This window comes from Vombatus ursinus, unplaced genomic scaffold (assembly GCF_900497805.2).
Source record: "Vombatus ursinus unplaced genomic scaffold, bare-nosed wombat genome assembly UNPS02014812.1, whole genome shotgun sequence".
Taxonomy (NCBI): Eukaryota; Metazoa; Chordata; class Mammalia; order Diprotodontia; family Vombatidae; genus Vombatus; species Vombatus ursinus.
Window position 1 is genome coordinate 40830953 of NW_020954590.1, and position 26001 is coordinate 40856953.

The 26001-nt window shown below is 36.0% G+C and overlaps 1 protein-coding gene across 3 annotated transcripts in view; it reads right to left on the bottom strand.

Annotated features, from left to right (window-relative positions):
* The window catches only part of LOC114053920 (receptor-type tyrosine-protein phosphatase mu), a 958135-nt gene that overhangs the window by 556888 nt on the left and 375246 nt on the right, over window positions 1-26001 (bottom strand). For all 3 annotated transcript variants that reach the window (XM_027877057.1, XM_027877059.1, XM_027877058.1), the window contains exons 6-7: window positions 11436-11610; window positions 1275-1568 (exon numbers count right to left, since the gene is read on the bottom strand). In XM_027877057.1, coding sequence (XP_027732858.1) covers window positions 1275-1568; window positions 11436-11610 — 469 coding nt within the window. The remainder of the gene's footprint in view (window positions 1-1274; window positions 1569-11435; window positions 11611-26001) is intronic.

Consider the following 26001-nt stretch of genomic DNA (forward strand, 5'->3'; position numbering starts at 1 on the left):
GAGGATGGTATCATGGCAGAATAGGTCTGATGACTGCTAAAACAGTTTAGCCATTCACAAAAAATATATATAGATACATTTCCCCATGGATTCACACCATTTGTCCCAGAAATATTAAACAGATCATTGTGAATTCTACGCCTTACAAGTTCTTGGAGGATCTATTCTCCAAATCCAGAAGGAAAAAATATCAATTGCAAATTTTAATACTTTTTAAGAAGGTTTTTCTTTTTCCTTTCCTAACACTAATGATAAAATTGTCTTCTAGAAAAATATACAATAGAATTTATGTTTTTAAATTATTTTATTACTCTTATTTTAATAAAGGATCTATAACAAAATGAAATAAAAATACTCAAATAGTCAAAAGGGACTATTTAAACTTTTCTATCTAAAAGCACCTAACTATCCTTTGTTTCTGAAACTAATAGGGCCTGTGTGGCTGCTTGTCCCACAAGAACGATATTTAAATGACATTTAAATTACATTTAAAATAAACATTTATTTTACCAAAGTAAACCCTACAGATTTCTAATGAAAATGTCAAAATCACATTGCAATGTCCTAATATTATATTATACCTCTTCTTTGTACAGCAAAGTATTATCTTCCTAGCAATGTTCTTATGACTCATGCTTGTTTCTGTGCATAGATTTCTTGGTTGTTTTGTTTCAATACAAAGGTATGTGCATTTTTTTCCACTTTCACCTGCTATTTTGAGTTCTGAGATGGATAAAACCCAATGAAGCTCAGCCATCTATATCTTCACAGTTGAAGAAATGAGATCTTTACACAGTCCACAAATCACCTCTGTCTGTTTGACAAATAGGTCCAATGCCAATGGCAAGTGGCCCTTCCATGAAATACTCATCAATAATGTTAAAAAGATATCCATTCCTTCACAGTGCTATAGGGACTCTTTTTGGGAGTGTAGGGGGTGGGCAGCAAATAAGAACTTTAACTGTAAATGTTAAACCAATGGAACAAGACAAGAAATCTGACCTCCTGTTCTTTCTGAGGATACTGAGATAAAAAAGTAGATAGCTATTCCTACAAACCTGAGGAGACAGGTCTGCTCTATGAAACCTGCCTTATGCTGTATGTTAGCCACTATATACAGAACATCGAGACACTACGATTCATAGTCACTGTCCACTAAAGGTAACTCGAGACTTAAGCCACAGTTCCAACCAGTGGTGGGAAGGATAAATCATATAACACAAACCTAATCCATGCAACTGAAGAAAGTTCTCACTGTCATTTTGGTAACTCACCAGCACATTTGGTCCTCGTTCTTAGTGCTGGTCCAGGGGATCCAGTTCCTCCTTCCCCTGGTCTGGTGAGCAATACGCTAATCTCATATTCAGTATCAGGATCCAGGTGCCCAATTTTATAACTTGGCGAATCTACTGGCTGCCTGTCATTCCAGCTTCCACTCGCTGTGCAGTACTCCACCTCGCGCCCAATAATAGGTCCATCCCCATTGATAGAGTTGGCATTCAGTTGTATCCACAAATAAGTTGCTCCCACAGATGCAAGCTGAGGTGGGGCAATGGGAACCGGCGGTTCTGAAACATCAAACCAGAAAGGCATTTTTCAACCAAAAAGAAATTTTCACTTTAAAAAAATACTTAAGACTTAAAATATTTTCCTTAAATATATTAAGACATAATTTCAAAATGAACTTATAAAATAAAGTTAACTACTTAAGTTAACCTACAAAAAAAGTCTTTAATCAATGCTGAAATCTGGGGATTTTACAATTTTGAGACCTTGAGTTTCTTACAAAAACTTACAACTAGTGTTCTCATCAATCTATTTATGAATCTTAAACAATTCTATTCAGATCCTTACACAGCAAACAAAACCCAAGCTGCCTTTCTTACACTTACAGGTAAGTGGCAAACGCAGTTTGAAAGAAACCTTCCTGCCTGGAGGTGATATTTTATTTTTTGCAAATCTACTTCCCTTCAAGTCATCATCATTTGAAAACATCATTAAAAATATCAAGAAAATGCTCGATCTCTTCCTAGTTATGTGAAGCTTTCTCATATTTCTATTGCCATAATAAAACTACTTTAATATATAGCAGAAATTAGTTAATTGTTTCTAAAAGGTTCCCATGATGATTCCTCTACTTTTTCTTTTTAAATATATTTTATTTTTCACCAATTACATGTTAAAACAATTTTGTAAACATTTGGTTTTGTAAGTTTTGAATTCTAAATACTATCCCTCCCTCCCTCTTTCTCTCCCTGAGATGGTAAGCAATCAGATATAGGTTATATATGTGCAATCGTGTAACACCTTTCCATATTAGTTATTATGTATAAGAAGACTCGAATAAAAAACAATGAAAGAAAGTAAAAAATAGCATGCTATAGTCTTGATTCAAACAATTTCAGTTTTTTTCTGTGCAGGGGGATAGTATGCTTCATCATTGGTCTTGGATCATTGTATTGCTGCAAATAGATAAGTCATTCACAATTCTTCATCACTTAACTAGCTGTTACTGTGTACAACTTTCTCCTGGTTCTGTTCACTTCACTTTGCATCAGTTCATGTAAGTCCACGTTAAGTTCTAAATCATCCTGCTTACCATTTCTTACAACACAATCATATACCACAGCTTGTTTAGCCATTCCCCAACTGATAGGTATCTCTTCAATTTCCAATTCTTAGCCACCACAAAAAAAGCTGCTATAAATATTTTTGTACAAATAGGTCCTTTTCCCTTTTTTTTATATCTTTAGGATCTAGACCTAGCAGTGGTATTGCTGGATCAAAGAATATGCGTGGTTTTATAGTCCTTTGGGCATAGTTTCAAATTGCTGCCCAGAAGGGCTGGGTCAGTTCACAACTCCACCAACAGTGTATTAGTGTCCTAATTTTCCCACATCCCTTCCAACATCCATCATTTTCCTTTTTTTTGTCATATTAGCTAATCTGATAGGTGTGAGGTGGTACTTCAGAGTTGTTTCTTTTTAATTTGCATCTCTCCAATCAATAGTGATTTAGAGTATTTTTTTATATGACTATAGATAGCTTTGATTTCTTTGTCTAAAAACTGCATATTCATATCCTTGCCCACTTAGGATTCCTCTACATTAAGCTGTAGGCTTGTAGAATCTGAATCTGCATAGAACACCTCACTACTTTTGCTAACGGAAGATACAGTATTGAGACTTCAACAACAATAATACTCTACTCCTTGTATTTTGGCAGAACTTAGAGCACAAAGCATTTTTGCAGAAATCATCCTTTCTGATCATCCTGACAAATGGAATACAAAGCCTTTCTAAAGGAATACACAACCCTATGTTCTCCTGGTTGAAACTTGAACAAACTAATAACAACATTCCTCACATTATATGAATGTCTTCTATGTGGACTCAAAAGCATTCTTTCCCCTAAATAATTATCCGGAAAGGAAAAGGAAGTTTCCCCAGTACACCAGTCAGTTGCTCCCTGAAAGATTGTCCAAACCCAAAGAGAAATCCCTCCTCAGTGGCTGGAACCTATGGAGTTAACAATATCCTGAAAATAAATCAGGATAGGTAATAGCTGTGAGAATTGATATTATATATTTCCACTACTAATAATGTATTTTTGCTAGTGTCAGATAAAATATATATACAATCAGGTGATGATTCAAGTGGACCCCCTTAAGTAGTGTAGGCTTTTGCTCTATTTCCATTTAGCTGCATCTCACCGCCCTTCTACCCAGTGCCCTCCCCTACAAATCCTCAGAGATCAAGCTAAAAAGTAGGGAATGGTATATTCTAGCACATTAAGGAAACAGCAAAACAACATTTTTCATTGTTTTGTTTTATTGGGTATGGGGAGGCAGGGGATACATCAGAGTGACATTTTTAATGTTGAGGGAAAACCTCATTAGACATCAAAGTCAAAATATGGCACTATAAATGCTGGCAGCAGATTCTGAAGATTAGGAATTTACTGTAAGATTGTCAAAATTATAATTCCCACATTTTATAAACTAAAGCTTTGTGCAGAAACTTTATATCTTTAAACAGTTTTGACTGAACTCAAAAATTATTTAGCATCAATTTAAACCATTAGACTGTTTCTTGAACCAAGACATGAAATGGAACTTTTATAGAGCATCCTAAGGCATTTATGTAGCCATGCTGAAAGAACAGTTAATTACTTTCAAGTTGCAAAGGCTAGCAAGGCCTGCTGAAATAGCATTCAAAATGCAACTCTAGCATAAGGTCACAAGGGTTAGTGAATACACCGGTTCCCTTTATACCTTACAAGTATCTAAAATAGACTTGACTTTATTGCTTCATTGTCCCAGAAGGACTATTCTCTTTTCATCTCCCATTTAGGTAAGGTCCAAATAGGTTACATCAGATGTGAAATCTGAATAAGGACTGGATATATCCCATTTGAGTATCCAAAGAAACCTACGTTCTAAGAGGTTAGAATCCGCACAAAAATAGAGCCAGTATTTACATTGTGAGCTAATTCTTCCAAAATCCTGAATAAATACAACTCTCAGATTACTAAGATAAAATAATAAAGACTAAGGGAAAGAATTGATTAATCAAAATGCAAGTGAAGGTACAAATAGAATTAATTCTTTCTTCAAAAATAGACTACAATTATAAAAAGCTATTTTTTCCTCTCCAGTGTGTAATATATTCATGAAGATAGTACACTACTAGGGCTTTTTTGATTTTTTTCCATCAGACCTTTGATTTAATCCAAATACATAGTATCCAGTCTGGATGGTCACATTTTTGCAATTTAAAGTTTTAGGGAGTTACTGGGGCGCTCAGAGATTAAGTGATTTACCAGGCTCGCATAGACAGGTGTCAGAAATGAGACTAGAATCCAAGTTCTCCTAAACAAGGCCTGCTCTATAACCTCTTTGGCACTCTGCCTCTCTTAGAGGCATTATGAAAATTAAATTAAGAATTTTGATTTTAATGATACCAAGAGGTTATATGATACAATGGAACAGACTTTGGACTCCCAGATTTGGGAGACTTAGAGTCTTTCTCTATCCCAGCGACCCAATGGTTGAGAGCTCTTGGGACTCAGCCTTAATTTTCCCATTTGCAAAATGCTTGGAGGGAAGGGGTAGCAAAATACATAATATTTAAGGTTCTCCCTAAACTAAAATTTTGTAATATGTTAAAATAATTTTTCATATTACTAGAGTGCCCTGAAAAAGTAATTGTCTCTCCCTGAAACGTTTAGCATTCAAGATTGGTGTTCTCGTTCAGTTATTTCTGGTATATCCAATTCTTCATGACCCCATTTGGGGTTTTCTTGGCAGAGATACTGGATTGGTTTGCCATTTTCCTTCTCCAGCTTATTTTACGGATGTGGAAACTGAGGCAAACACAGTTAAGTGACCTGCCTGGGGTCACACAAGTGTCTGAGGCCAGATTTGAACTCATGAAGATAAGTCTTCCTAATTGCAAGCCCAGTGCTCTATTCATTGTACCACCCAGCTGCCCAGCTTTCAAGATAGCACCTAACTAATCTGGTAGAAGCTAGCACGTTCATGATGAGCATAAACCAGACCTTTATCCTATTAAAAACAAATTGTACTTGCTGGGGCATGGCTCCCGGATCTATTTTTATTCTTCTTGGCTCCTGCCGCTGTTGGTCTCCTTTTTCACCTGGTGAGCCCTCAATAGTGCATATGCTTTACTTACTTCTTGAAAGAGATTTGATAGTCACACGTACTTCTAAAGTGATAGTATCTTCTATGCAAAAAAATAAACAAACAAAAATATTAATCTTATGCATTTAGAGACAAGAAAATGGAGCTCCATATGAGCAACTCATATACCCAATTTCATAAAACATGGCAGTGCTAGAGTCAAGAAGATAAACTTAAACTCTTCTGTCACCAAACTCTCACTTTTGAGGGCAATTAGGTGGTGCAGTAGAAAGAGCACTGGCCTTGGAGTCAGGAGGATCTGACTTCAAATCTGGCCTCAGACACTCACTAAGTATGATCCTGAGCAAGTCAATCCCAATTGCTTCCAAAACAAACAAACAAACTCGTTTTCCTATATTACACCATCCCATTATATTATGTATATGGTAAAGAGTAAATGGCATAGTAGAAATAATGTTATACTTAGAGTCAAGAGACTTGAGTTCAGCTATGGGAAAGTCATTTAGCTTATCTCAGTCTCACTTTCATCATCCATAAAATGAGAGTGCTAATATTTGCATTATTTCACACATGGTTGTGAGGAAAAGGTTGCTTTATGTTTGGAGTCACAGGACCTGAGCTTAATTCCTACTTCTGTTATTCCCTGTGGGACTTTGAGAAATTAATCAATCAAGTATTTATTAAGCATCTACTGCACAACAACCAAGGTGGTAAGTGTGGGAAATACAATTATTGTTGTTGTTTAGCCATTTCCATCATGTCCAACTCTTCATGATCCATTTTGGGGTTTTCTTGGTTTAGATACTGGAGTGGTTTGTCATTTCTTTCTCCAGTTTTACAGACGAGGAAACCAAAGCAAATGACATTAAGTGACTTGCCCAGGGTCACATAGCTTGTAAGCATCTGAGATCAGATTTGAACACAGGTCTTCCTGAGTTCAGGTCCAATGCTCTACACTGAGCCACCTAACTGGGAGATACAAGGACAGAAGCAAAATGGTCACTGTCTTCAAAAAGCCTATGTTCTATGGGAGGAGACAGCATGTACATATTAAGGTATACACAAAGCAAATACAAGGCATCCTTATAGCCAGGTCACTTTTAACTTCTCTGGGCTCAACTGTAAAATGAGACTATTAGGTTTGATACACTGCAAAGGTTCCTCCAGCTTTCAATCTGTGCTCTTTTGAACCTAACAAAACATATAAATGACAGCTCATTATTTTTGTGTCAATTGCTGGCCTGAGGATGCTTATTCCATCTTGGTGGTTCTATACATTAAGATAGATTTGAAATATCTCACTTGCAGAAAGTTTATTTTTAATACAATGACCAACCATGATTCTAAAGGATTCATGATGAAACATGCTATTCTTCTCCACACAGAAACATGATGAACTCAGAGTGCAGACTGAAGTATATTTTAGTGGGGGAGGTAAAGACCCGATAATACAGAATTTGTTTTGCTTGACTAAATCTATTTGTAATGGATTTTGTTTTCCTTCATGGGTCAGGGAGTTAAAGGAAGAAGGGAAAGAATTTTAACTGAAAATTAAATTAAATTTTTAAAATTATTGATTTATCTTCTTCAGAACCTTGTACAGAGTACATGAGACCCTTCACAATTCAACAACCATTTATTAAATACTTTTTATGTGAAATCCAATAATCATTTGTTAAGTACCTATTATGTACAAGGCACTGGGCTAGATGGTTAATTAATAAAAGGTGGTTGACAGAATGGGGACGTCATATTTACTGCAACTCTTTTGAAATGAAGGTGTAAAGGAAAAAAAATAAGTTTGCTGCATTAGTTGGCTTCTTCAGAGATAATTTTCAAGGAGCTGATTACTTTCAGAAAATCACCAAATTTTAGATCAGGAAGGGCCCTCAGTGGCCATCTAGTCCATGCCAGACCCATTTTATGTCATAGCTGACATCTAGAATCTATTTAAAAACCTCCAACAAGGTGGGATCCACTCTCCACTTTACTTTTGGACAAGTCTGATTGTTAGGATTTGAATATGATTGCTCATGTGTGAGAAGAGTAAAACCTCAGTGATACAGATGTTGGAATGAAGGAGGGGAAATGATAACCACTTCAGATCTCAAGAGCTGTCAACACTAGTTGGTAAAGGTTTTGAAATAGCCCAAAGAAAAATAATCTAAGATAAGGAAAGATACTTACATATCACAGATAAGGAAAAAGTTATTTGTTCCAACTTTCAAACTTATTTTGAAGAATAACCAGACAGGCTACAGCAGAAAGGAGTCTTTGGAAGATAGCAAACTGCTATATAAACTACCTACTTGCTTACTCTGAACCGTCCTTCTCTGGCCAGCCTAACCTAATTGAGACCATTCAAGTTAAAGAGAGAGAAAGAGAAAGGTAGGGAGAGAAGGGGGGGACAATCATCCAAAAAAGCGCATTCAGGGAAAAAAAATAATAACGAACAAGAAAAGAACATGTTCTTATTTTAGCATCAATATTTTCTTTGACTAAAAATAGATTGTGAGGTCCCAATTGGGGAAGAGCTATAATACATAGTAAGAAGTAAAAAGACATTAACTTAAACTCTGTTAAAGGTGAAAGCCCAGACATGGTGACCTGTTAAAAAATCATAACTTACTGTGATTGATGAAAGCCATGGACACAGTGGACCAGTTCATGTCTAGTACATGACCAGTACACAATCTTGCGTTTGAGGATTTACCCATCAACATTGGCTTAATGTCCAAGCCTGGTTTTTGCCCAAGCAAAAACCCAAAATATCTACCAATTCACAGTGAAGCAAACTACGGCTTCGCCTCCTTTTGTCTGATTTCTATAATTACCAAGGGGACTCTTGGGGGGTCTTTGTGGGGATTCATTGAATTGTCTGTTAGCCGTCCCAGATTGCCCATTTTGTAAGCATTCACAATGATTGATTAAACTCCTATAATCAATCAGGAGCCCCTTGGCCTCTTTCTTTGGTATCAAACTCACTGTATGGTAATGGGGGAGGTATAGGGTTCCCCAGACAGGGAAATTCTTGACCTTACAAGATTTGTCTTTGACCTCTACTACCTATACTAGTAGCTTACTATACTGCAAGGAGAAAGGATAAAAGGCTTTGAAATATTATTATAAAATTTGTTTTTCCTTCCCACTTCCTATAATTTCTATTTCAGAACTAAGAGCAAGATCTTGATCTAAGCAGCTCACTCACTACTTATTAAAGGATCAATTCATCTTATTAGAATCACCTAACCTCATGTCGTTCAGTTGTTTAAGTTGTGTCTGACTCTTCATGATCCTGATTGGGGTTTTCTCAGCAAAGATACTGGAGTGGTTTGCCATTTCCTTTGCCAGCTCATTTTACAGACGAGGAAATTGAGGTAAACAGGGTTGAGTGACTTGCTCAGGGTCACCCAGCTAGTAAGTGTTTGCGGCCACATTTAAAATCATGTCTTCTTGACTCCAGTCCCTGAGCTCTATCCACTGCACTACCCAGCTGCCCTCACCTAAGGCCATGGGTAAGAAAAATATAAATTTTATGTATGTGCATAAAAAGATATATGTAGATATATAGCAGATATACACATCTTGGGACATTTTAAGAAAATATATGTATAGCTCATGGCTAATGTTCAACAATAAGATAATTTCTAACATTTAATGCCTACCATTATAATTTAAATGAATTTAAATTTCATCTGCACTTATTAAGCGTCATTATTAAATGGCCAAAAATATATCCAACAAATACATCTTGACCACAGCCTATAAAGTACTGTGTGAAGCACTAAAGTAAATACAAAGATAAATCCCTCAGAGAGTTTATAATCTATCAGTTCAATAATTTCAAATGTTGGCTATAAACCAAAAAGGAAAAAAAAAATTCCTCATGTTTTATCTTCATCAATTGTTGGACTAAATGTTTATAATTTAGATTTCAAGCTCCATGTGGGCGTTTGAGGGCTTTCTATTTTAGCACTGAATACTGAAGTTCAACCAGACTTAAGGTTTTGAGTTATTAACAAGGTCATTTACTACATTAGAATATTATTGAATATTATCTGTCCCTTAGCTACTTGATATTAATGCCTACATGCAAAGAGAAATAGAGGTTAGCACAAAACATACAATTGGAGTAGGGGATGACAGTACAATGGTTGAGTTTTACATTCTTTTCATAGAAACCAGTAGATAATTAGGGACCTCAGGAGATTTTCTTGATGTCAAAAATGCATAACAAAAAAAAGAATGTAGGACAAAATAATTAATTAATTTGCATGATAACCAGGGCCACTATAGGAGATGAAAAGACCTTTTGCCCCTCCTTTACCACTCAGCTCCTGGGAAGTTTTGCTCGTTTGATGCTACAGAAATTATTCTACAGTATTGGAAGCATGAACGTGCTCAGTCATGTGGGTATCCTGTCACATGTGCTCCCTACACTTGGGCACCATCAGGCATGGTCTCTGACCACATGTTCCTTATCTACATCTATGTTGCTAATGGTGGTGAGGTAGCGGAGGTGAAAGTACAGAAATTCATGCTATATTTTGGAGTAGACACTAACCTGGACCTAAAGTATATCTCAAACCTGGAATAGTATTAAGGCATGGTATGTATATATGCATGCATATATATATGTCATATACGCATACCCATATATCCATATCCATGTATACACATCTATGTATATGTGAGTATATATGTACACAAGTGCATTTCTGTTACTGTCAATGTATTTCTGTTACTGGTCAACCAAATGGTGTATTAGATCAAAGAAAAAAAACATTTAATTAAACAATATATAAGATACAGGACAAGAATGTTTTCTCCATTTGGGTAAGTATAACACTCCCCACCATAATACCTTGCCATCAATAGGAATGCAGATATAGAAAAGGAACATGTGGTCAGGGAGTATGCCTGGTGGGCACATGTCTGTGTGTGTGTGTATGTGTGTGTATGTGTGTATGCGTACATGCCCATGTATGTATATGCATTTATGTATATATGTATACATGGAAACATAAACAATGAAGAAAATCAAGTTATCTCTCAGGTTTCCTAGAAAGGAATACAAATGGCAACCCATAAGCCATGTGAAACTGTGAGATGCAGCACCAAAAGTTTACATTGTTTCTTCTTGACCAGGAAAAGATTCCATAGCTAAAGGACATTAGAAACTTGTGAAATAATCCCTGGCCAACTCAAGAAAAATAATCCCTTTCCTCCTTTCATTTCCTCGCCTACTTGGTCAATAATGACTTAACTTTTCTGTCACACAAAATAAAGCCATAGATGGTTACTGAAACATAATGAATTTTAACACCATTTTATCAATATTGTTTGTGTGATGTGACTGGGCATTTTTATATGAACATCGCTTGGTTTTATTAACCACCCTCCTGTCATAAACACTCCTGTCTGGTGAATATTTGCATTTTAAGTGGTTTTCTATCAGTAAATAATGTTCATTCCTTAAATAAATTTATAGGTTGTAATCACTGCATATGGACTTGGCAGAAGCATTTGCCAAGAGCACATTCATTTCCACTGCAAACAAGCAAGAAAACATAAATAAAATATAGCTTTCAAAAACATAACCCATGTGTAAAATATGTATTTAAAATGCAATCTGTCAACACAGACTTTTATAGACTTGCTTTTCAGAAGAAGCAGATAAGTTTGAGCTTTAAAAATGTAATGAACTAACAAGTCCACAATGTATACTTATTTTAATATAGGAGTCTAGAAGATTAAAAAAAAAATCAAATACCTTTAACTACCAATTCTGCATAGTTTGATACTCCAACACCTCCTTCAGTGCGTATCATACAACGATAGTTCCCAGCATCTTGTTTTGTTGTATTCACAACATTAAAGGAGGCTGTAAATCGACGAGGACTTGTCACTTTGATTTCCTTCAGAGGTGCATCCCGCTGATCAATGCCCTGTGTAGAGGTGGGGAAGTAACAAGGCAAGGAGAGAAAGAGAAAGAAAATTATATCTTAAGGTGAAAATATACAAAGTATTTAAGAGTAACCCTCATAACCAAATTTCAAAAATGCCCAATGGAATAGTACAGATGTTAATCCCATGCAGAACTCAGTTAAAGCATTCATTATCTAGAGGCAACTGCTCAGGGAGAACAGCTGGTAAAGGTTCTGAAATTCTGCCATCCTAAACACTTTAGAGCTTGAGTGATACTGATTTAAGAGTGTGGGCATTTGTCTGCTGGTTTTTTTTTGTTTTGTTTTGTTTTTTATTCCTCCAGAATATTAATTCTGCTAAATTATTTCTACTTAAAATAAAAAAAAAGATACTAGGCAAATTTCTTTCCCTGATCCTGCCTCCCCACACTTCTTTCTTTTGCATAAAGAACTTAAATTGCAAAATCTCTTTTAGTTCCTTAATGAACTAACAAATAGCTTTTTCGGTGAACTTTGGCTTTTTTAAATGTTTGCTTAGTTAATCAAGTAAGCTATATTCTACCCTATTATTGCCCTCGTTTTGCATATGAATACAGAATCACATAAATCCTCACAAGGATTAAAATCACAGAATGAATCATGACAGCAGCATATACCACGAGCAGACCAACCACCATGGGGGTCCAGATGCTGGGCCAAGACCCACCAAGTAAAGGGTCCAGGCTCCAGAAAGAAAAGGCATGGGCTTGAAGGAGAAGGCTCAAGTCTGATGTACAGGACCAAGAAGATAATAGCATTTTTTGTTGTTAGTATCTTGTTTAACTTAATATACATTCTCTTTCTATAAAAAAAAAAACACTGTACATAAAAGCAGCTCATATCTTTCTATACAACCCTCTTGTTTATTTTTGTATATTGAAATGTTTGCATTTGTTGATTTGATAAGAAAAAATAATTTTTTAAAGAAATAATTATGACTTGTACATAGTATGTACTCAATAAATATATTTTAAATCCTGATTGGTAGTATTCTCTTAGACATAAAGAAGGGATTCTGCTATGAAACTAAGGCAAGGTTTAAGAAATAGTATATTATGACCTTGTATGCAGTATGTCTTGGAGGTGTTCAATATTTGTTGAATAATTGACCAGTTAGGGCAGCTACTGGGCAGTTATGTTCTGGGCCTAGAGTTAGGAAGACCTGAGTTCAAATTTGACCTCAGACATTTACTAGGTGTTTGACCCTGGGCAAGTCACTTAACTCTGTTTGCCTCAGTTTCCTCATCTGTAAAATCAGTTGGAGAAGGAAATGGCAAACCACTCTAGTATCTTTGCAAAAAAAAAAAAATCCCCAAATGAGGTCACTTAGAGTCAGATGCCACTGAATAGTAAGAACTAACCCACTGAACTACAAAGCCTGACCTTCTTCCCAACTTCTATTTTTATTGATGATATCACAATCTTCCCAGGCACCTGAGCTCAAATTTTGATATCGCCATTCAGCTCTCTCTGCCTCCTTGCCCTCTACCCTATTGATTTTACTTTGGCACTATATTTTGGCCTTCATCTCCTCTAAAGGTGAGATCTTCACCTTACGTATCACCTGAACTTGAATGATCATCTTAATTGCCTCCATTTTCACTCCAGAAAGTGACAGACTAGATGATGATGAATTATAAGACAGAAGTACCTATATTATACACTAAGTACCCTACCCCAGTACCCAGGAAACGTACCTGGAACTGTACATTTTTTTTCAGTGTTAGAAAACTGTATTGTTTACTAAGAAATCTAAAGCCTAATAACAAAATAGATTTCAGTTCTGTAATTAGGATGTTTGGTTGTTAACAAAAAGAAGTTAACTTTATAATGTTATTTATAAGCATTAAAAGAGGCAAATAGACGTGTAAAACAGAATATGCTACATAATGCATGATGCCAAGGGCAATGTAAATCTGGACATTAATGTCAAAATTCTAGGCTAATAAAATATTACTGAATGATTAGTTTTATTTCTGCATAATTGTAAATTGGGTCCCTTCTTGTTCCTTTAAAAGATACTATGTACCAAAATAATTTCAAGAATAAGGAAAAATCAAGAATATAGAATTTTGCATGTGGCAATTATATTACTTAACATAGCCACTGAATATAGAAGTTCATCAGGAAGTCAATCAACTGGCATTGAATAAGCACCTATATCATACCAGGGACTGTGCCAAGTGTTGAAGATACAAAGAGAGATAGTGGTAAGGAGACAGGGACTTAAATCTCACAGTTACATGCAAATAACAGTGTAACAGACAAGATCTATACATGATAAATTGGTGGTAATCTCAGAGGCAAGGCATCAGGATTAAAGAGGATTAACAAAAGTTTCTTGCAGAGAGTGACACTAAGATGTGAAGAAAGCAGGTAATCTGGGAGATGGAGATGAAGAAGAAGAATATTCCCAGTCATAGGGGACAACCAGTGAAAATGCTCAGGGTTAGAGAGAGTACAGTGTCTTGTGTGAGGAACAACAAGGAGGACAGCATTGCTGGATCAAATAGTATATGAAAGAGAACAAGGATGGACTGGAATGGGGAGAGACTTGAGACAGGCGAGACCAATCAGGCTTTTGCAGTAATCCAGTCATGAGTTGATAAGGGTCTACATCAAGGTAATGTGATCATCAGAGGAAAGAAGGGGGTACATAAAAGAGATGATCTGAAGGTGAAAATGATAAGACTTGACTAGGACTGTTGTGAGCATGGGTGATTGGGAGGATGATAATATCCTCAACGGTAATAAGAAAGTTAGTGAAAGGGGAAGGCGTGAAGGGAGAGATAACGAATTCTGTTTTAGACATGTTAAGTTTTAAATGTCTATAGGACACCTACTTTGAGGTGTCTAATAGTCAGTTGGAGAGAGAACCTGGAGGTTGGGAAAGAAGTTGGGGCTATTAGACAAATAAATCTGAGTCCTCAACATAGAAACGATAAATGAACCAAAAGCTTGGCCAAAACTGGTCTTCCTGGTGGCTACTTTGGAATTCTCATACTGTGAACAATTAGAAGTTCTGTGGGAAATGACTTGGCCAAGTTCAGACACAAATATGGTTCTCTCCATACAAGGACATCAATTTTTTTCCCCAAAGTTCATTGTCTTTCCTGGAGGGCCAATAAGTATGCACTTGAAATTATTTTGAGAAAGCTGCATTTTAAAGTTCTACTTGTTTTATACTTAAAAAAAAAACTACTGTAGAAATAGTGTTAAATTTTAAAATGGCTCCACGTCACACTTTTAACCTAAAAGAAAAATAGTCACAACAAGCAACTCTGTGCCAGAATAAGGCAAAAAGCATTTATTAAACAGTTGTTTTGTGCCAAGCATTGTCAGAAATACATCCCATAGCCTTATTGATGAAATAGTTTAGTTATCTTTAATAGAGATGACATGAAGTGAAGACAAATTAACAAAACAAAATATTTATCCTGGCTTATTTCAAATAAATGACTACATGTGAACTTCACCCAAAATCTGGAAAAATCCAGTGTCTTTCCTTATACACTCTTTGTTGCAACTGCTAAGAGCTGCTGTGAAAGGCAAAGATGACTGTCTTAATCCTCTTCTCTTTATGAAGGGGGCAGGAACAGAATTCTCCCATTGCCCCTATAAGTCTGTCCACAAGGACAGGCTTAGACTATGGCCTTCTATTCTGGTCACTGCCATCTTCTCTGGTCTCCAAGTGTCTTTTTCTTTCTGAAGACTGATAGGAAAGGGAAACTTCATACCCACAGGGACCCATACAACAGGCTTTTCAAGTGCCAACAATAGGCTTACATAGGTCCATAAGCAATAGCCCCAGATTAATTTAGAATTCTATGTTCCTTTGCAGAATTTAGAAAATTTTTAATAAGTACAAAATAGACTGCCATAGCACATCAGCCCCCAGGTGACATTTGGCCACCAAGCTGAAGAGAACTTTGGTGTTGTTCAGCCATTTTTCAGTCATATCCAACTCTTCATGATCCCACTGGGGTTTTCTTGGCAAAGATACTAGAGTGGGTTTGCCATTTCCTTTTCCATCTCAATTTAGAGACGAAGAACTGAGGCAAACAAAGTTAAGTGACTTTCCCAGGGTCACATAGCTAGTAAGTGTCAGAGGCCAGATTTGAACACCGGATATCCATTGTACCATCTAGCTGCCCCAAGGGAAATTTACAGCCACTTGTATTTGAGAAGGTAAACTCTCACAGCCATTAGTTTTGTACACACTGATTGCAATTAAAGACATATAACAATAATCTCTTTTATGCAGAAAAATCAATACTATCAAAAATAGCATTGGACCCCAAAGAACAGCCCCAAAGAGAAACTCTGAATTACAATCTCAGCTAAAAAGGACCAAAGTAGAAGGGAAAAAAATGGAGGAGAAAGAAGCCACTTTCCCAGCCAACTAAATTCATGCAGAGATGGGGAAAGTCCACTAATGGTGATTTCATCTACCAATCTGGTTCTCTGGTTGCTGCAGGTCTATCTACATATGATGAACTAAGATGATGGCTTCCATAGTAGAGCCCAGACACACCCAACATCATTATACCTCTTCTGCCACAGTTACGAGTCTGCCTTTCTGCTTGTTTTTCTCCCAAATCTACTCAAAGACTTATTCAAGCTATCCACAGGGCTGTTGATCCCATGGTTTGGTTTCCAAATTATATGAGAGTTCCTTGGCTAGGGAGGGACAGGGAGAGACAAAACTCTAAATCCCAGAATTCTCATTGAGAGTTAAACAATTTCCTCTTTTAAGTCTCTATCACCACTCTCTGACCAGTGGAAGTAGCAGATAACTTGAAGGGATGACTCTCTGGGAGTAGGTGGGATACAGCGGGGGGAAAATAGGTGATATATTATAAAATATAGCAATAAAACTTATATATTTTTAAAGTACTAGCTCATAGAGCTGCCTGACTTTCTTGTCTCTCTGGAGATCATAGCAAATCTTATAGGAAGGGTGTAACAATTTCAGTTGCCTCCCCACCCCGCTAAAAATCAAATCCTCTCTAACTAGTTATCCAGTCAAAGTAAGACTTCCAATAAAAGCTGAAATTCCCTTTCCTACCAGCAGGGGATTTGAATATTAACTAGTTATCAATTGCTCAGGCATTCCCCCTAGCATGAATCAGCTCATATCCCTGAAAAATGATCTGCACAGCAAGAACAGCACCCATCTTCCACCAATGTCTGCTCATGCTTGATCCATTTTTAGAACTCCATAAAAGTACACTGATTTATCCAGTTCAGTCTGTTTCCACCATGCACCCCAAAGGACCTGATCTATTTTCACCCTCCTTTATATTACTATATAGCAGGCTCCATTCCACTCACCCCTCTGACATAGCGCAAATATGTCCTCCATATAAAGCTTGCTTATTTTACTTTCTCTGTTAGCTCTTGAATAATACTATTTTGTGGGGCTCTACCTTCTAGTTATAGTAGTACTCTCTTTTTAAAGCCTCTGCCACTGGCTGAGGCCAGTGCAAGGCAAGAGAGGTAAATAAAAGAATGATTTGGAAGTAGGCGAGACCAAGGAGCAAAGCTGAATTAGCCAACCAGTTCTTCCTTCCCTCCCTGAGACCAAATTAGTTATAGTAAATTACTAAGGGGAAAGGAAACAAAAAATAAGAAGACATAGTTTGACCGACCAGTCAGCACTAGATATATTCTCTCCTTAAATTTGCGAAGGAAAGAAAAATGAGAATTAGTATTTTAATGGAAGCTCACATGTCAAATATGATCCATTATTAATATTTTTGAAATAATATTAGCATGTGTAACCACAGTTATGTAACTGACAATATGCATTTTAAAGGAAGACATATGTGCAGAACTATGGACTTGTCTCACTCTGAAAACTCAGACAGTGGAGGAAAAAAGTCAATTTATTCTTGGGATATATGAAACAACATAAGAAGAAATCTAAACTTTTATTACTGATATTTTAATATGTTTTCAATGTATTTTAGGTTAACATATTTCTTTATCGATACCATTTCTGTTCATCAAAATCATATTTTTCTTTCTTTCCCAAAGAAATATAAATTACAAAATGTAGAAATTCCCTAGCATTATAATGAGATATAATCCCCAGTAATCTACTTTGTGTATGTGTTTTTGTTCTTATATACATGCATATTACATGAAACCCAGATTTTTAAGACCAAGAAAAAATGGTCATGTCCAGCCGATACACTTAGCTGAATGTAAAAATCTAATTAAACTAGGTTAAGCATGTACAATCATAAATATTATACTTGCACTAAAATGTGGAATGAGTATTAAGGGTGGAAAGAAGTATCGAAATGCCTCCAAGGTTAATCACTCAAACTCAAGTACACTCATTACAATTTATGAAATCACAATTACTTTTGGAAAGTATGTTTTTCCTGTTGACAAATACAACTGCATAAGGACTAGAAACTGTGAAGGGCCCATTTAGAAAACAAAGGAGGGATAAAATGAAGAAGAGAGAAGAAAAAGTAACAAGGAGAGGGCTATAAGAGATGGCAGAAGAGAGGAAGATTAAAGTAAAAATAAAAGGAAAATGGAAAAAATGAGAAGACAGGGAGAAAAAGAAAGGGAGATGAGAAAAGGCAATTGTTAGCAGAGAGCTTATGTTTTGTCCAGAGGGGGAACATAATTAAAATGTACACCCAGATACAAAGCACAATAAATTGCTTTCTTCTCATCTTCACAGAGCTAAAGCATCTTCTCTTGACAAACTATTCAATACATTTTATTATGTTCCTTGTCAGGAGTGAATTAGAAATTACCCAAGATTAGCAATCACTCTATATCTCTGGGCCTCAGTTTCCACATATGTACAAAGAGGGTTTTACGCTCAATGCTCAATCAGTTTAAACACCCCAGTCAGTTTAAAAATTCTATGCAGATTTAGCTTATGTCTTATCATATTATCCTACTACAGAGGAAAGAATCTCATATAACTGATGAAAAATGTTAAAAAATTATGAGTTATATTACTTGCTACTTTAATATACAGGGCTGCATGACTCTCATTGGTTAACTTAAAACATCACACTGATGCTTAACTTGAAATTATATTAATGGGTTAAACTCGTATCTATGAAAATGCAACAATGTCTTAAAATGCATTTTTTTTCAATTTGAACAAGCTAGAAGGAAAACAAAAAGATTGATATTTAAATTAGACTTACAACCATCTTTATGCAATGGACTAACTCTTAAGACTTCTAAATGAGCAGTAATTTACCAGCAAAAAGATACATATTAAACCTTTCGGAAACAGTTTTAGCAAAAATCAGAGCTGTGATTAAATAAAAATTGAAGTTCTGGGATGTTAGCAGCACTTAGAGTAAATTAATCAATTTCAGGGCACTTTGGAATGACTCTGCCCGTGCAGGCTCAAAGGCAAAAGACATGGGGTCAGTCACCCATCCCTAACCATACAGGTAGGGATTAAGCAGCTTTTTCATTTACTTAATAGGGGGGAAAACAGTCTACATTATTCAGCTTTCAGATATGCCCATTTGTAAAATGGTTATTAAATTCTTGCTACTGGGTCACTAATATCTGCAGTGCCTGAAGTAATTCCATTTAAAATATTTCACATTATTTAAATCAAATAGTAACTTAATATCTCAACAAAAACTGCTTCCCAGAGTTCTTATCATTCTGATAATTAAGATAACACTGGACTTTGAATTTCTCAACCCTTTTATAACCAAGACAACTACAGTATTTATCAATTTTGATTAGAGAAGACTTAAAGATCTGAATTATGCTCTTCTTGTTCCATTAACATATATGAACAAGTACATTTCAATCATCTCATGGATCATTTCATGAAAGATAGAAACTTTTAAGTAATAGTATCTTAAAAGGGATACATTCAATTGGAATTTGAGGTATATTGAAAGTTGAATTCCATTATTTAAATAAAATAATTTTCTTCTGGGCAGGGGGAAAACCTGTGATTTCATCTGTCTAGGGAATTCAAAACGAGGAAAATTCCTCCCTCCTTGAAGATGTAGTGAGAGCTCAGTCAGGGGGGAATTATAGATGTGGTTATAGCTGGTCTTCTAGTCTCTTTCTCCTTAGCTCCCTCAACTCAGACTGGTGCTTTACATACTTAATAATTTGAACATAAAACAAAACAAAACAAAACAACATAAATTAGCCTCAGGGATAGGAAAGGTTGTCAAAATCTTTTGCTGCGCCCCTCCTGCCTATAGGTCCCCTTCCTTGAGTTCATAACTCAATAATTGTAGAAAAGAAGGTGTATTTTACATCCTTTTAATTCTTACATGTTTTTAAAGTTCAAATTTTAAAGTTATTAAAGTAGTTTTAATTGGGTTTAAACTAATGTACCAACGCATTACCATTGCAATTAAAGACATATAGCAATAGAGAGTAATCTCTTTCATGTAGAAAAATCAATACTATCAAAAATAGCTTTGGGCACCAAAGAACAGCCCAAAAGGAAGAAACTTTGAATTAAAATCTCAGCTAAAAAGGACCAAAAGATTGATTGGGTTTAGACTAATGTACCAATCTAATCATAACAATTACATTATGTATTTACATTTTTTTTTTCTTATGGTCTGTACCTGTGGTTTTATTGCTGTAGAGAATACCCAGTAAGTAAACTTCCTCTACCAATGCAGTATGAAGCAACTGCTTTGAAACTTATTACATTAGGGCCTTTCCTGTCTCAATAAAAACTTAAGTTGTTTGCCTAAAGTCACTGAACTTGTCTTTGTCAGAGGCAGCGTGTGAACCTGGGTATTTATGATCTCAGGGTTGGTTCTCTATCCACTATGATATGTTGCATCTCATATTTAAGTACATAGTAATAAACAAAAGCACATGAATATCATTATTTTTAATGCATATAAGAACCACAAATGACAAAAATGACAACAATATCTAAGAGTTGCTGGAGATCAATGCATCTCCCCTTTGGTGAACGGTTCTGGATTGATGCTTTCCAAGTCCAAAGACATTAATGTCTTTGCTTTGTCATCTCACAGCATAAATAATGTGATTGTGCCTCCACCCTTCTATAATTTTTCACCTCAGCCTGGGGTTCAAGATCAAACTGCTACCGCATGGTTTTTGGTTACCTATATTCTTCCTTCATGTCTAAACATTTAAGCCAATAGACAATGCAAGACAAGTTACTTGAGCTATCATACCCTCACTTTGTTCATACTGTGTGTGAAGACGGGCAGTCCCAGAAGTGTTCTTCAGCCTTCCCGTTCAAGAAGAGTGGTAAGAGCTAAGCAAAGTGACTTGCAGCTGAAAGTCAGCATGATCCCCTCAAAGGTAAAAAGCAATGCTACTTCCTTCTCTTAGGACTTCTCTCTGATACTCAAGATCCAAAAGAAGAAAAATAAAAAAAATTGTTTTTCTTTGTTCCAGCTCCGATTTTGATGAGAGAGTAGTGACATTAAAATATATCACAGGTAGCATCTGCCCTAGCCACCAAGCAATATATACAAATAAGACACAGGTCTCTTGCTAAAACATCCCTCTCCTTTCCATTTCTCATTCTAACCTATCTGTAGAGCTGATTCTAGAAGAATGGAGGCGGGGCTGGGGAAGAAGTATAGTTTCTTCAATATCCTAAGCCATCACTACTCTCATTCTCCTGTCACCTCCAAAAGAAGAAAGGGGAAATTGGTGTTGAAGGGGTGGGGGAGGAAGGGGGAAACTCTAATAGTGGCCCGATATCAAGTGTATTAAAAGATTTTTAATTCAGTAAATATTTACAGAGTGTCCACTATTGCCCATACCATGCAATACTCTTTGGAGAAAGGGCTGTTACTTATTTTTGTGTCCTGGACCCTTTGGGCAGTGAGGTGAAGCCTATGGAACCCTTTTCAGAATGATGCTTTTAAATGCTTAAAATAAAATGCATAGATTTTCAAAGGAAACCAATTATGTTCAAGCATTTTTTTAAAAAAAATATTTAAACATCTGAGGTTAAGAACCCTTACCTTAGAGGAAAAGCCAATTAAGAATATAGGATTCTCAATATGCTCATTGTAATTATAAGGACTCCAAAACCAGGAGGAAATTGGTCAACCTTCCTTCCTACTCAAAACGATAGTAGTTCATATGTATACACTATAGCATTTTATATTTATAAAGTATTTTCCAATGTATAATCATGAGGCATAATCACACTCGATCCTCACAACAACCCTGTAAGGCTGGTAGTGCAAGTACTAGCAAACTGATTTGACAAATGAGGAAACTGAGGTCCAGAGGGGTTAACTCAATTGCCCAAGAGATCACAGTTAGGTGTGGCCTCCAAGTCCTGTGTGCTTACCAAAATGTGAGTGCTGCTGAGAGCAACATTTAGGTTGCTTAGAAACAATTAACTACATACAGAGCTGATTCAAGTGGTGAGTATGGGAAACACTGTTCCAGCAGCCATTCACTGGAATTGTTTTGCTCTAAACGACTCCAAACCACTGATGTTCCTTAAGGAGATACACATCCTTCCAGTCCTCTAAGGGGAACCATATTAATTTGTGGTATTCAAAAGCACAAACTCTAAACCCGGGCTAAGAACTTTCAAATCCTTTTCTATAAAGCTTTTTAAATCAGAAAGCTGCACACTCTCACTGAATTTTTTTTTCCCCTAAGGCAATCCCAGAGAAATACAATTTTTAATTTTTATCCTATTTGAGTCGATTTCATTTATTGATTTTTTAAAAATCAGTATCTCCAGATACAACTTACTGATTCTATTTCTCCATGTGTAACCTCGCCAGATTTCTTCTTCCACAGCACCTTCACGCACTAAGGCTTTGCCTTAATGCAAAACATCCTAAAAACCACACTCAGGTAAAATCACCGGACATCCCAAGAAGGTCTGTTGCGTTTCCAACCACATTGTTTTAAATTATACCATATACTCATCAGGAACTCAAAAGAAGATGGAGGAGACTTTAACTACAGAAAAATTTAAAGAGTAAATGGTTCCTATAGCAACCGTAGGATGGTCTCCTTGTGCATACTCAGTATTTTGTATGACTGTAAGTGCTGCTAAATTTATGCTTTAATATAGATGTGTGTAAAATGCCCAAGTTAAGCTTGCCATGGGAACCATAATTTTCCTTCCTATCAAATCTATAATGTGGCTTTTAGACATAGTAACAGAATGGTGCTGGTGCATCATCTTAATATTTTCTCTTGGAACATGCTGCTCATAAGCCAAACTAAAAGCCAGAAAATACTCTTAACAAAGATATGTGCATTGACACGATGAAACACAAGCACACACCCCTATCTGTACCAAAAACACACTTGCATGATCACTGGTGATGTTCTTAAACAAGACTCTATAAGGGCTGTCATTGAAATAATTAGATAGTGTATGTGACCGTGGGCAAGTCACTTGATCCTGATTGCCTCACCAAAAAAGAAAAAACCAAAAAAAAAAAAAAAGAATAATTATATAGTGACAGAAAAAAGCAATGCATGAATCTGTATCATCCTGAATATTGCACCATGTCCAGTTTTAGATCATATACTTATTTCCCCAAAGATAGCAGTTAAAAAGCTATTAGTGTAGTTTAAAGTTTATTTGTAAGCTAAGTTTCTGCAGTAGGCCAAAAGCCAATGTCCTTACAAAGACCAATTTAAGTCATGAAAATCTAAAGGTTTTTCTCAAAAGTAATTCTGGAATTTTCTGAGCTCTGAAAATGCATGTGACAAATTTATTAACTGGTGAAAAACACTTTTTTTCACACTTGGATAGCTCATACACAGCTAAATGGAATTATATATCAAACTTCCAAAAGAAAAAAAAAATACCTTTGGGCTAACAATAATCAAGAGTTTTCAGGCCCCAAATGTAATTTTTCCCCCCACAAAGTTAAAAAGTGCCTGAAAATAAGAGATTATAATGGATTGTACTAGTCACAAGGGAGAAAGGGTCTCTCAATCATAACTATGGGATAGGTTGGCTGCCAAAGGGAGAACATCAAAGTTGTTAGGAGGCATTGTTAATGTCATATTTTCCTTAATTTTAAATTTATTTGAAGTGGGGAGGGAAGATGTCTAGGAGGGAAGGTTCAGAGTTTAGGAAGGTGCATGGTGGGGTACAGGAATGAAGGGAAAACATGTTTTATTGGGAAATATAAGGAGGTAAGACACAAAAGAGAATATTAGTCATTATCTATGACATCTTTTGAATAAAAATTACCCTTGCTCTTCCACTATTCCCCAGGGAATGCACAGGCTACGGAAAAGGTCAGTTCAACAATCAGAAATGCTAAAGATCATGACAAGCTTCCCTAATCCAGAGATAATTCCTTCCAAAGGCAGCATACTGAGAAGGCAGGAATAATTTGCACTTTGTTGTTGTTATTGAGTTATTTCAGTTGTATCTGACTCTTCATGACCCCATTTGGGGTTTTCTAGGCAAAGACACTGGAGTGATTTGCCATTTCCTTCTACAGAGCATTTTACAGATGAGGAAATTGAGTCAAACAGGGTTAAGTGACTTGCTCTATCCACTGCGCCACCTAGCTGTTCCAATTTGCACTTAAGCTCAGGAAAGAAACCAATATATGGGACTTCTGGGTTCATCATAAAAAGATAATCATGCTAGGACAAGGGTTCTGAACCTTTTTTGTGTGTGTGTCCTGGACCCCTTTGGCAGTGTGATGAAGTCTATGAACCCTTTTTCACAAATGCATAAAATACATAGGATTACAAAAGAAACCAATTAAATTGAATTTAAATTAAATAGAAATAAATAAAAATATATTAAAAAAACAAGCTTAAGGACTCTAATTTAAGCTTCTGTTTCTAGAAGCTAACTTCAGAAGTAAATGTAAATATTTCATTCAATTATCATGTTTATTTAAACACAGAAATATAATTTTTCCTTGCATTTTTTAAATTGTTGAAGTTAACATTGAGTTTAATTTTAAAATGAAATCTTAATGTCATTTCAACATCTCATTCTTCAGGTACCTAAGTTATTAATAAAATCAAAGAACATAAGGACTAGAAGGGACTTTAGAAATCTTATATTCCTTCATTTTACAGATGAGGAAACTGAGTCTCAGGGTGGTTAAGTGGTTTGTCCAAGGTCACATTGATCCTCTGATTCTGAATCAGCCACAATTCCCTCTGCACTATGCAACATGAGATTGCTAGTTAATGACTGAGCCAAAAAAAACCTTAAATTCCAACTGGCTGAGATATTTTAGGTCACTTGATCTTTGGGGGTTTAAATTATCATTACTTTCAAATGAGGGGACAGGACTAGTCTAAAATGATCTTTCAGAGTCTTTTCTGCCATCGAATATTCAATTAATCCTAATCACAAAAGGAAGATATAGAAAAACCCATATGCAGGTAATCTGAGAATGTAAAACCACAGTGAAAAGTCAATTTGTCTCAATGAGGAACAATGTGTAAATGATCAAACATACCACCTGAAAACAAGTACCTTCCTTCTAGTTTCCCTAGGTGTGACTGTACAACCCAATAACATGCTGTGTGAATTTGACCAAATCACTTACCTCTCTGGGCCTCAAGCTCTTCATCTGTAAACACAGTAGATTATACTACATGACTTCCAAAATTCCCTTTTTGTCTTTGTATCCATCCCCAACCTCCAGCACTGTGCTGATACAGAGTAGATGCTTGACGACGAGATGCTTGCTAATTAAATGATTTCATGGCGTACACAACTATTGATAATGTGATAGTGTAGCAGTGGTCTAAATATCTATAGTGTCTAGAGGATGGGAGGTGGGAGAACTTTATATATTTACTAGGTTTCCTCGCGTCAATTTTGTTCTTTGACATACATCAAAAAGACAATGCCATGACAAAGGTCACTTTCAGTCTCCCTATCAGCTGTCTCTGTGTCGCCATTTGTTCTGATGACTAAACCTTGTCTACCATTCACCATGGGCTTGATATGAACTCTAAGGAAAAAAACGGAAGAGAGAGAGGAGACACAGTGATGCATACAGATATAAAATGCTATGAGAGTTTCTAGGAAAGTGAAAATTGAAACAGATGTGGGGAAAACACCTATTCCCCTAACTTGGAATAAAGTTCAAGTGTAACCTATTTTCCAAACTATAAAGCGTCCAGTTTCAAGACTGGCTTTGGGTATTAGCTTTATTTTCTATAAAGTTGAATTGTGTTATTCTGTACATAAAATACTCCGTGAAAACAACTCCCAAAGAATGCACAGAAAATTCAACAAAATAAAATTTGAAATACCCACAGAAGAACAATAATAGTTTCTACTCACAATCATAAAACCCTTAAAGGATGGACAATGGAAGAAAAAAAATTCATAATAACACAAACTGCCTGGTAAGCAGACAATATATAGCCACA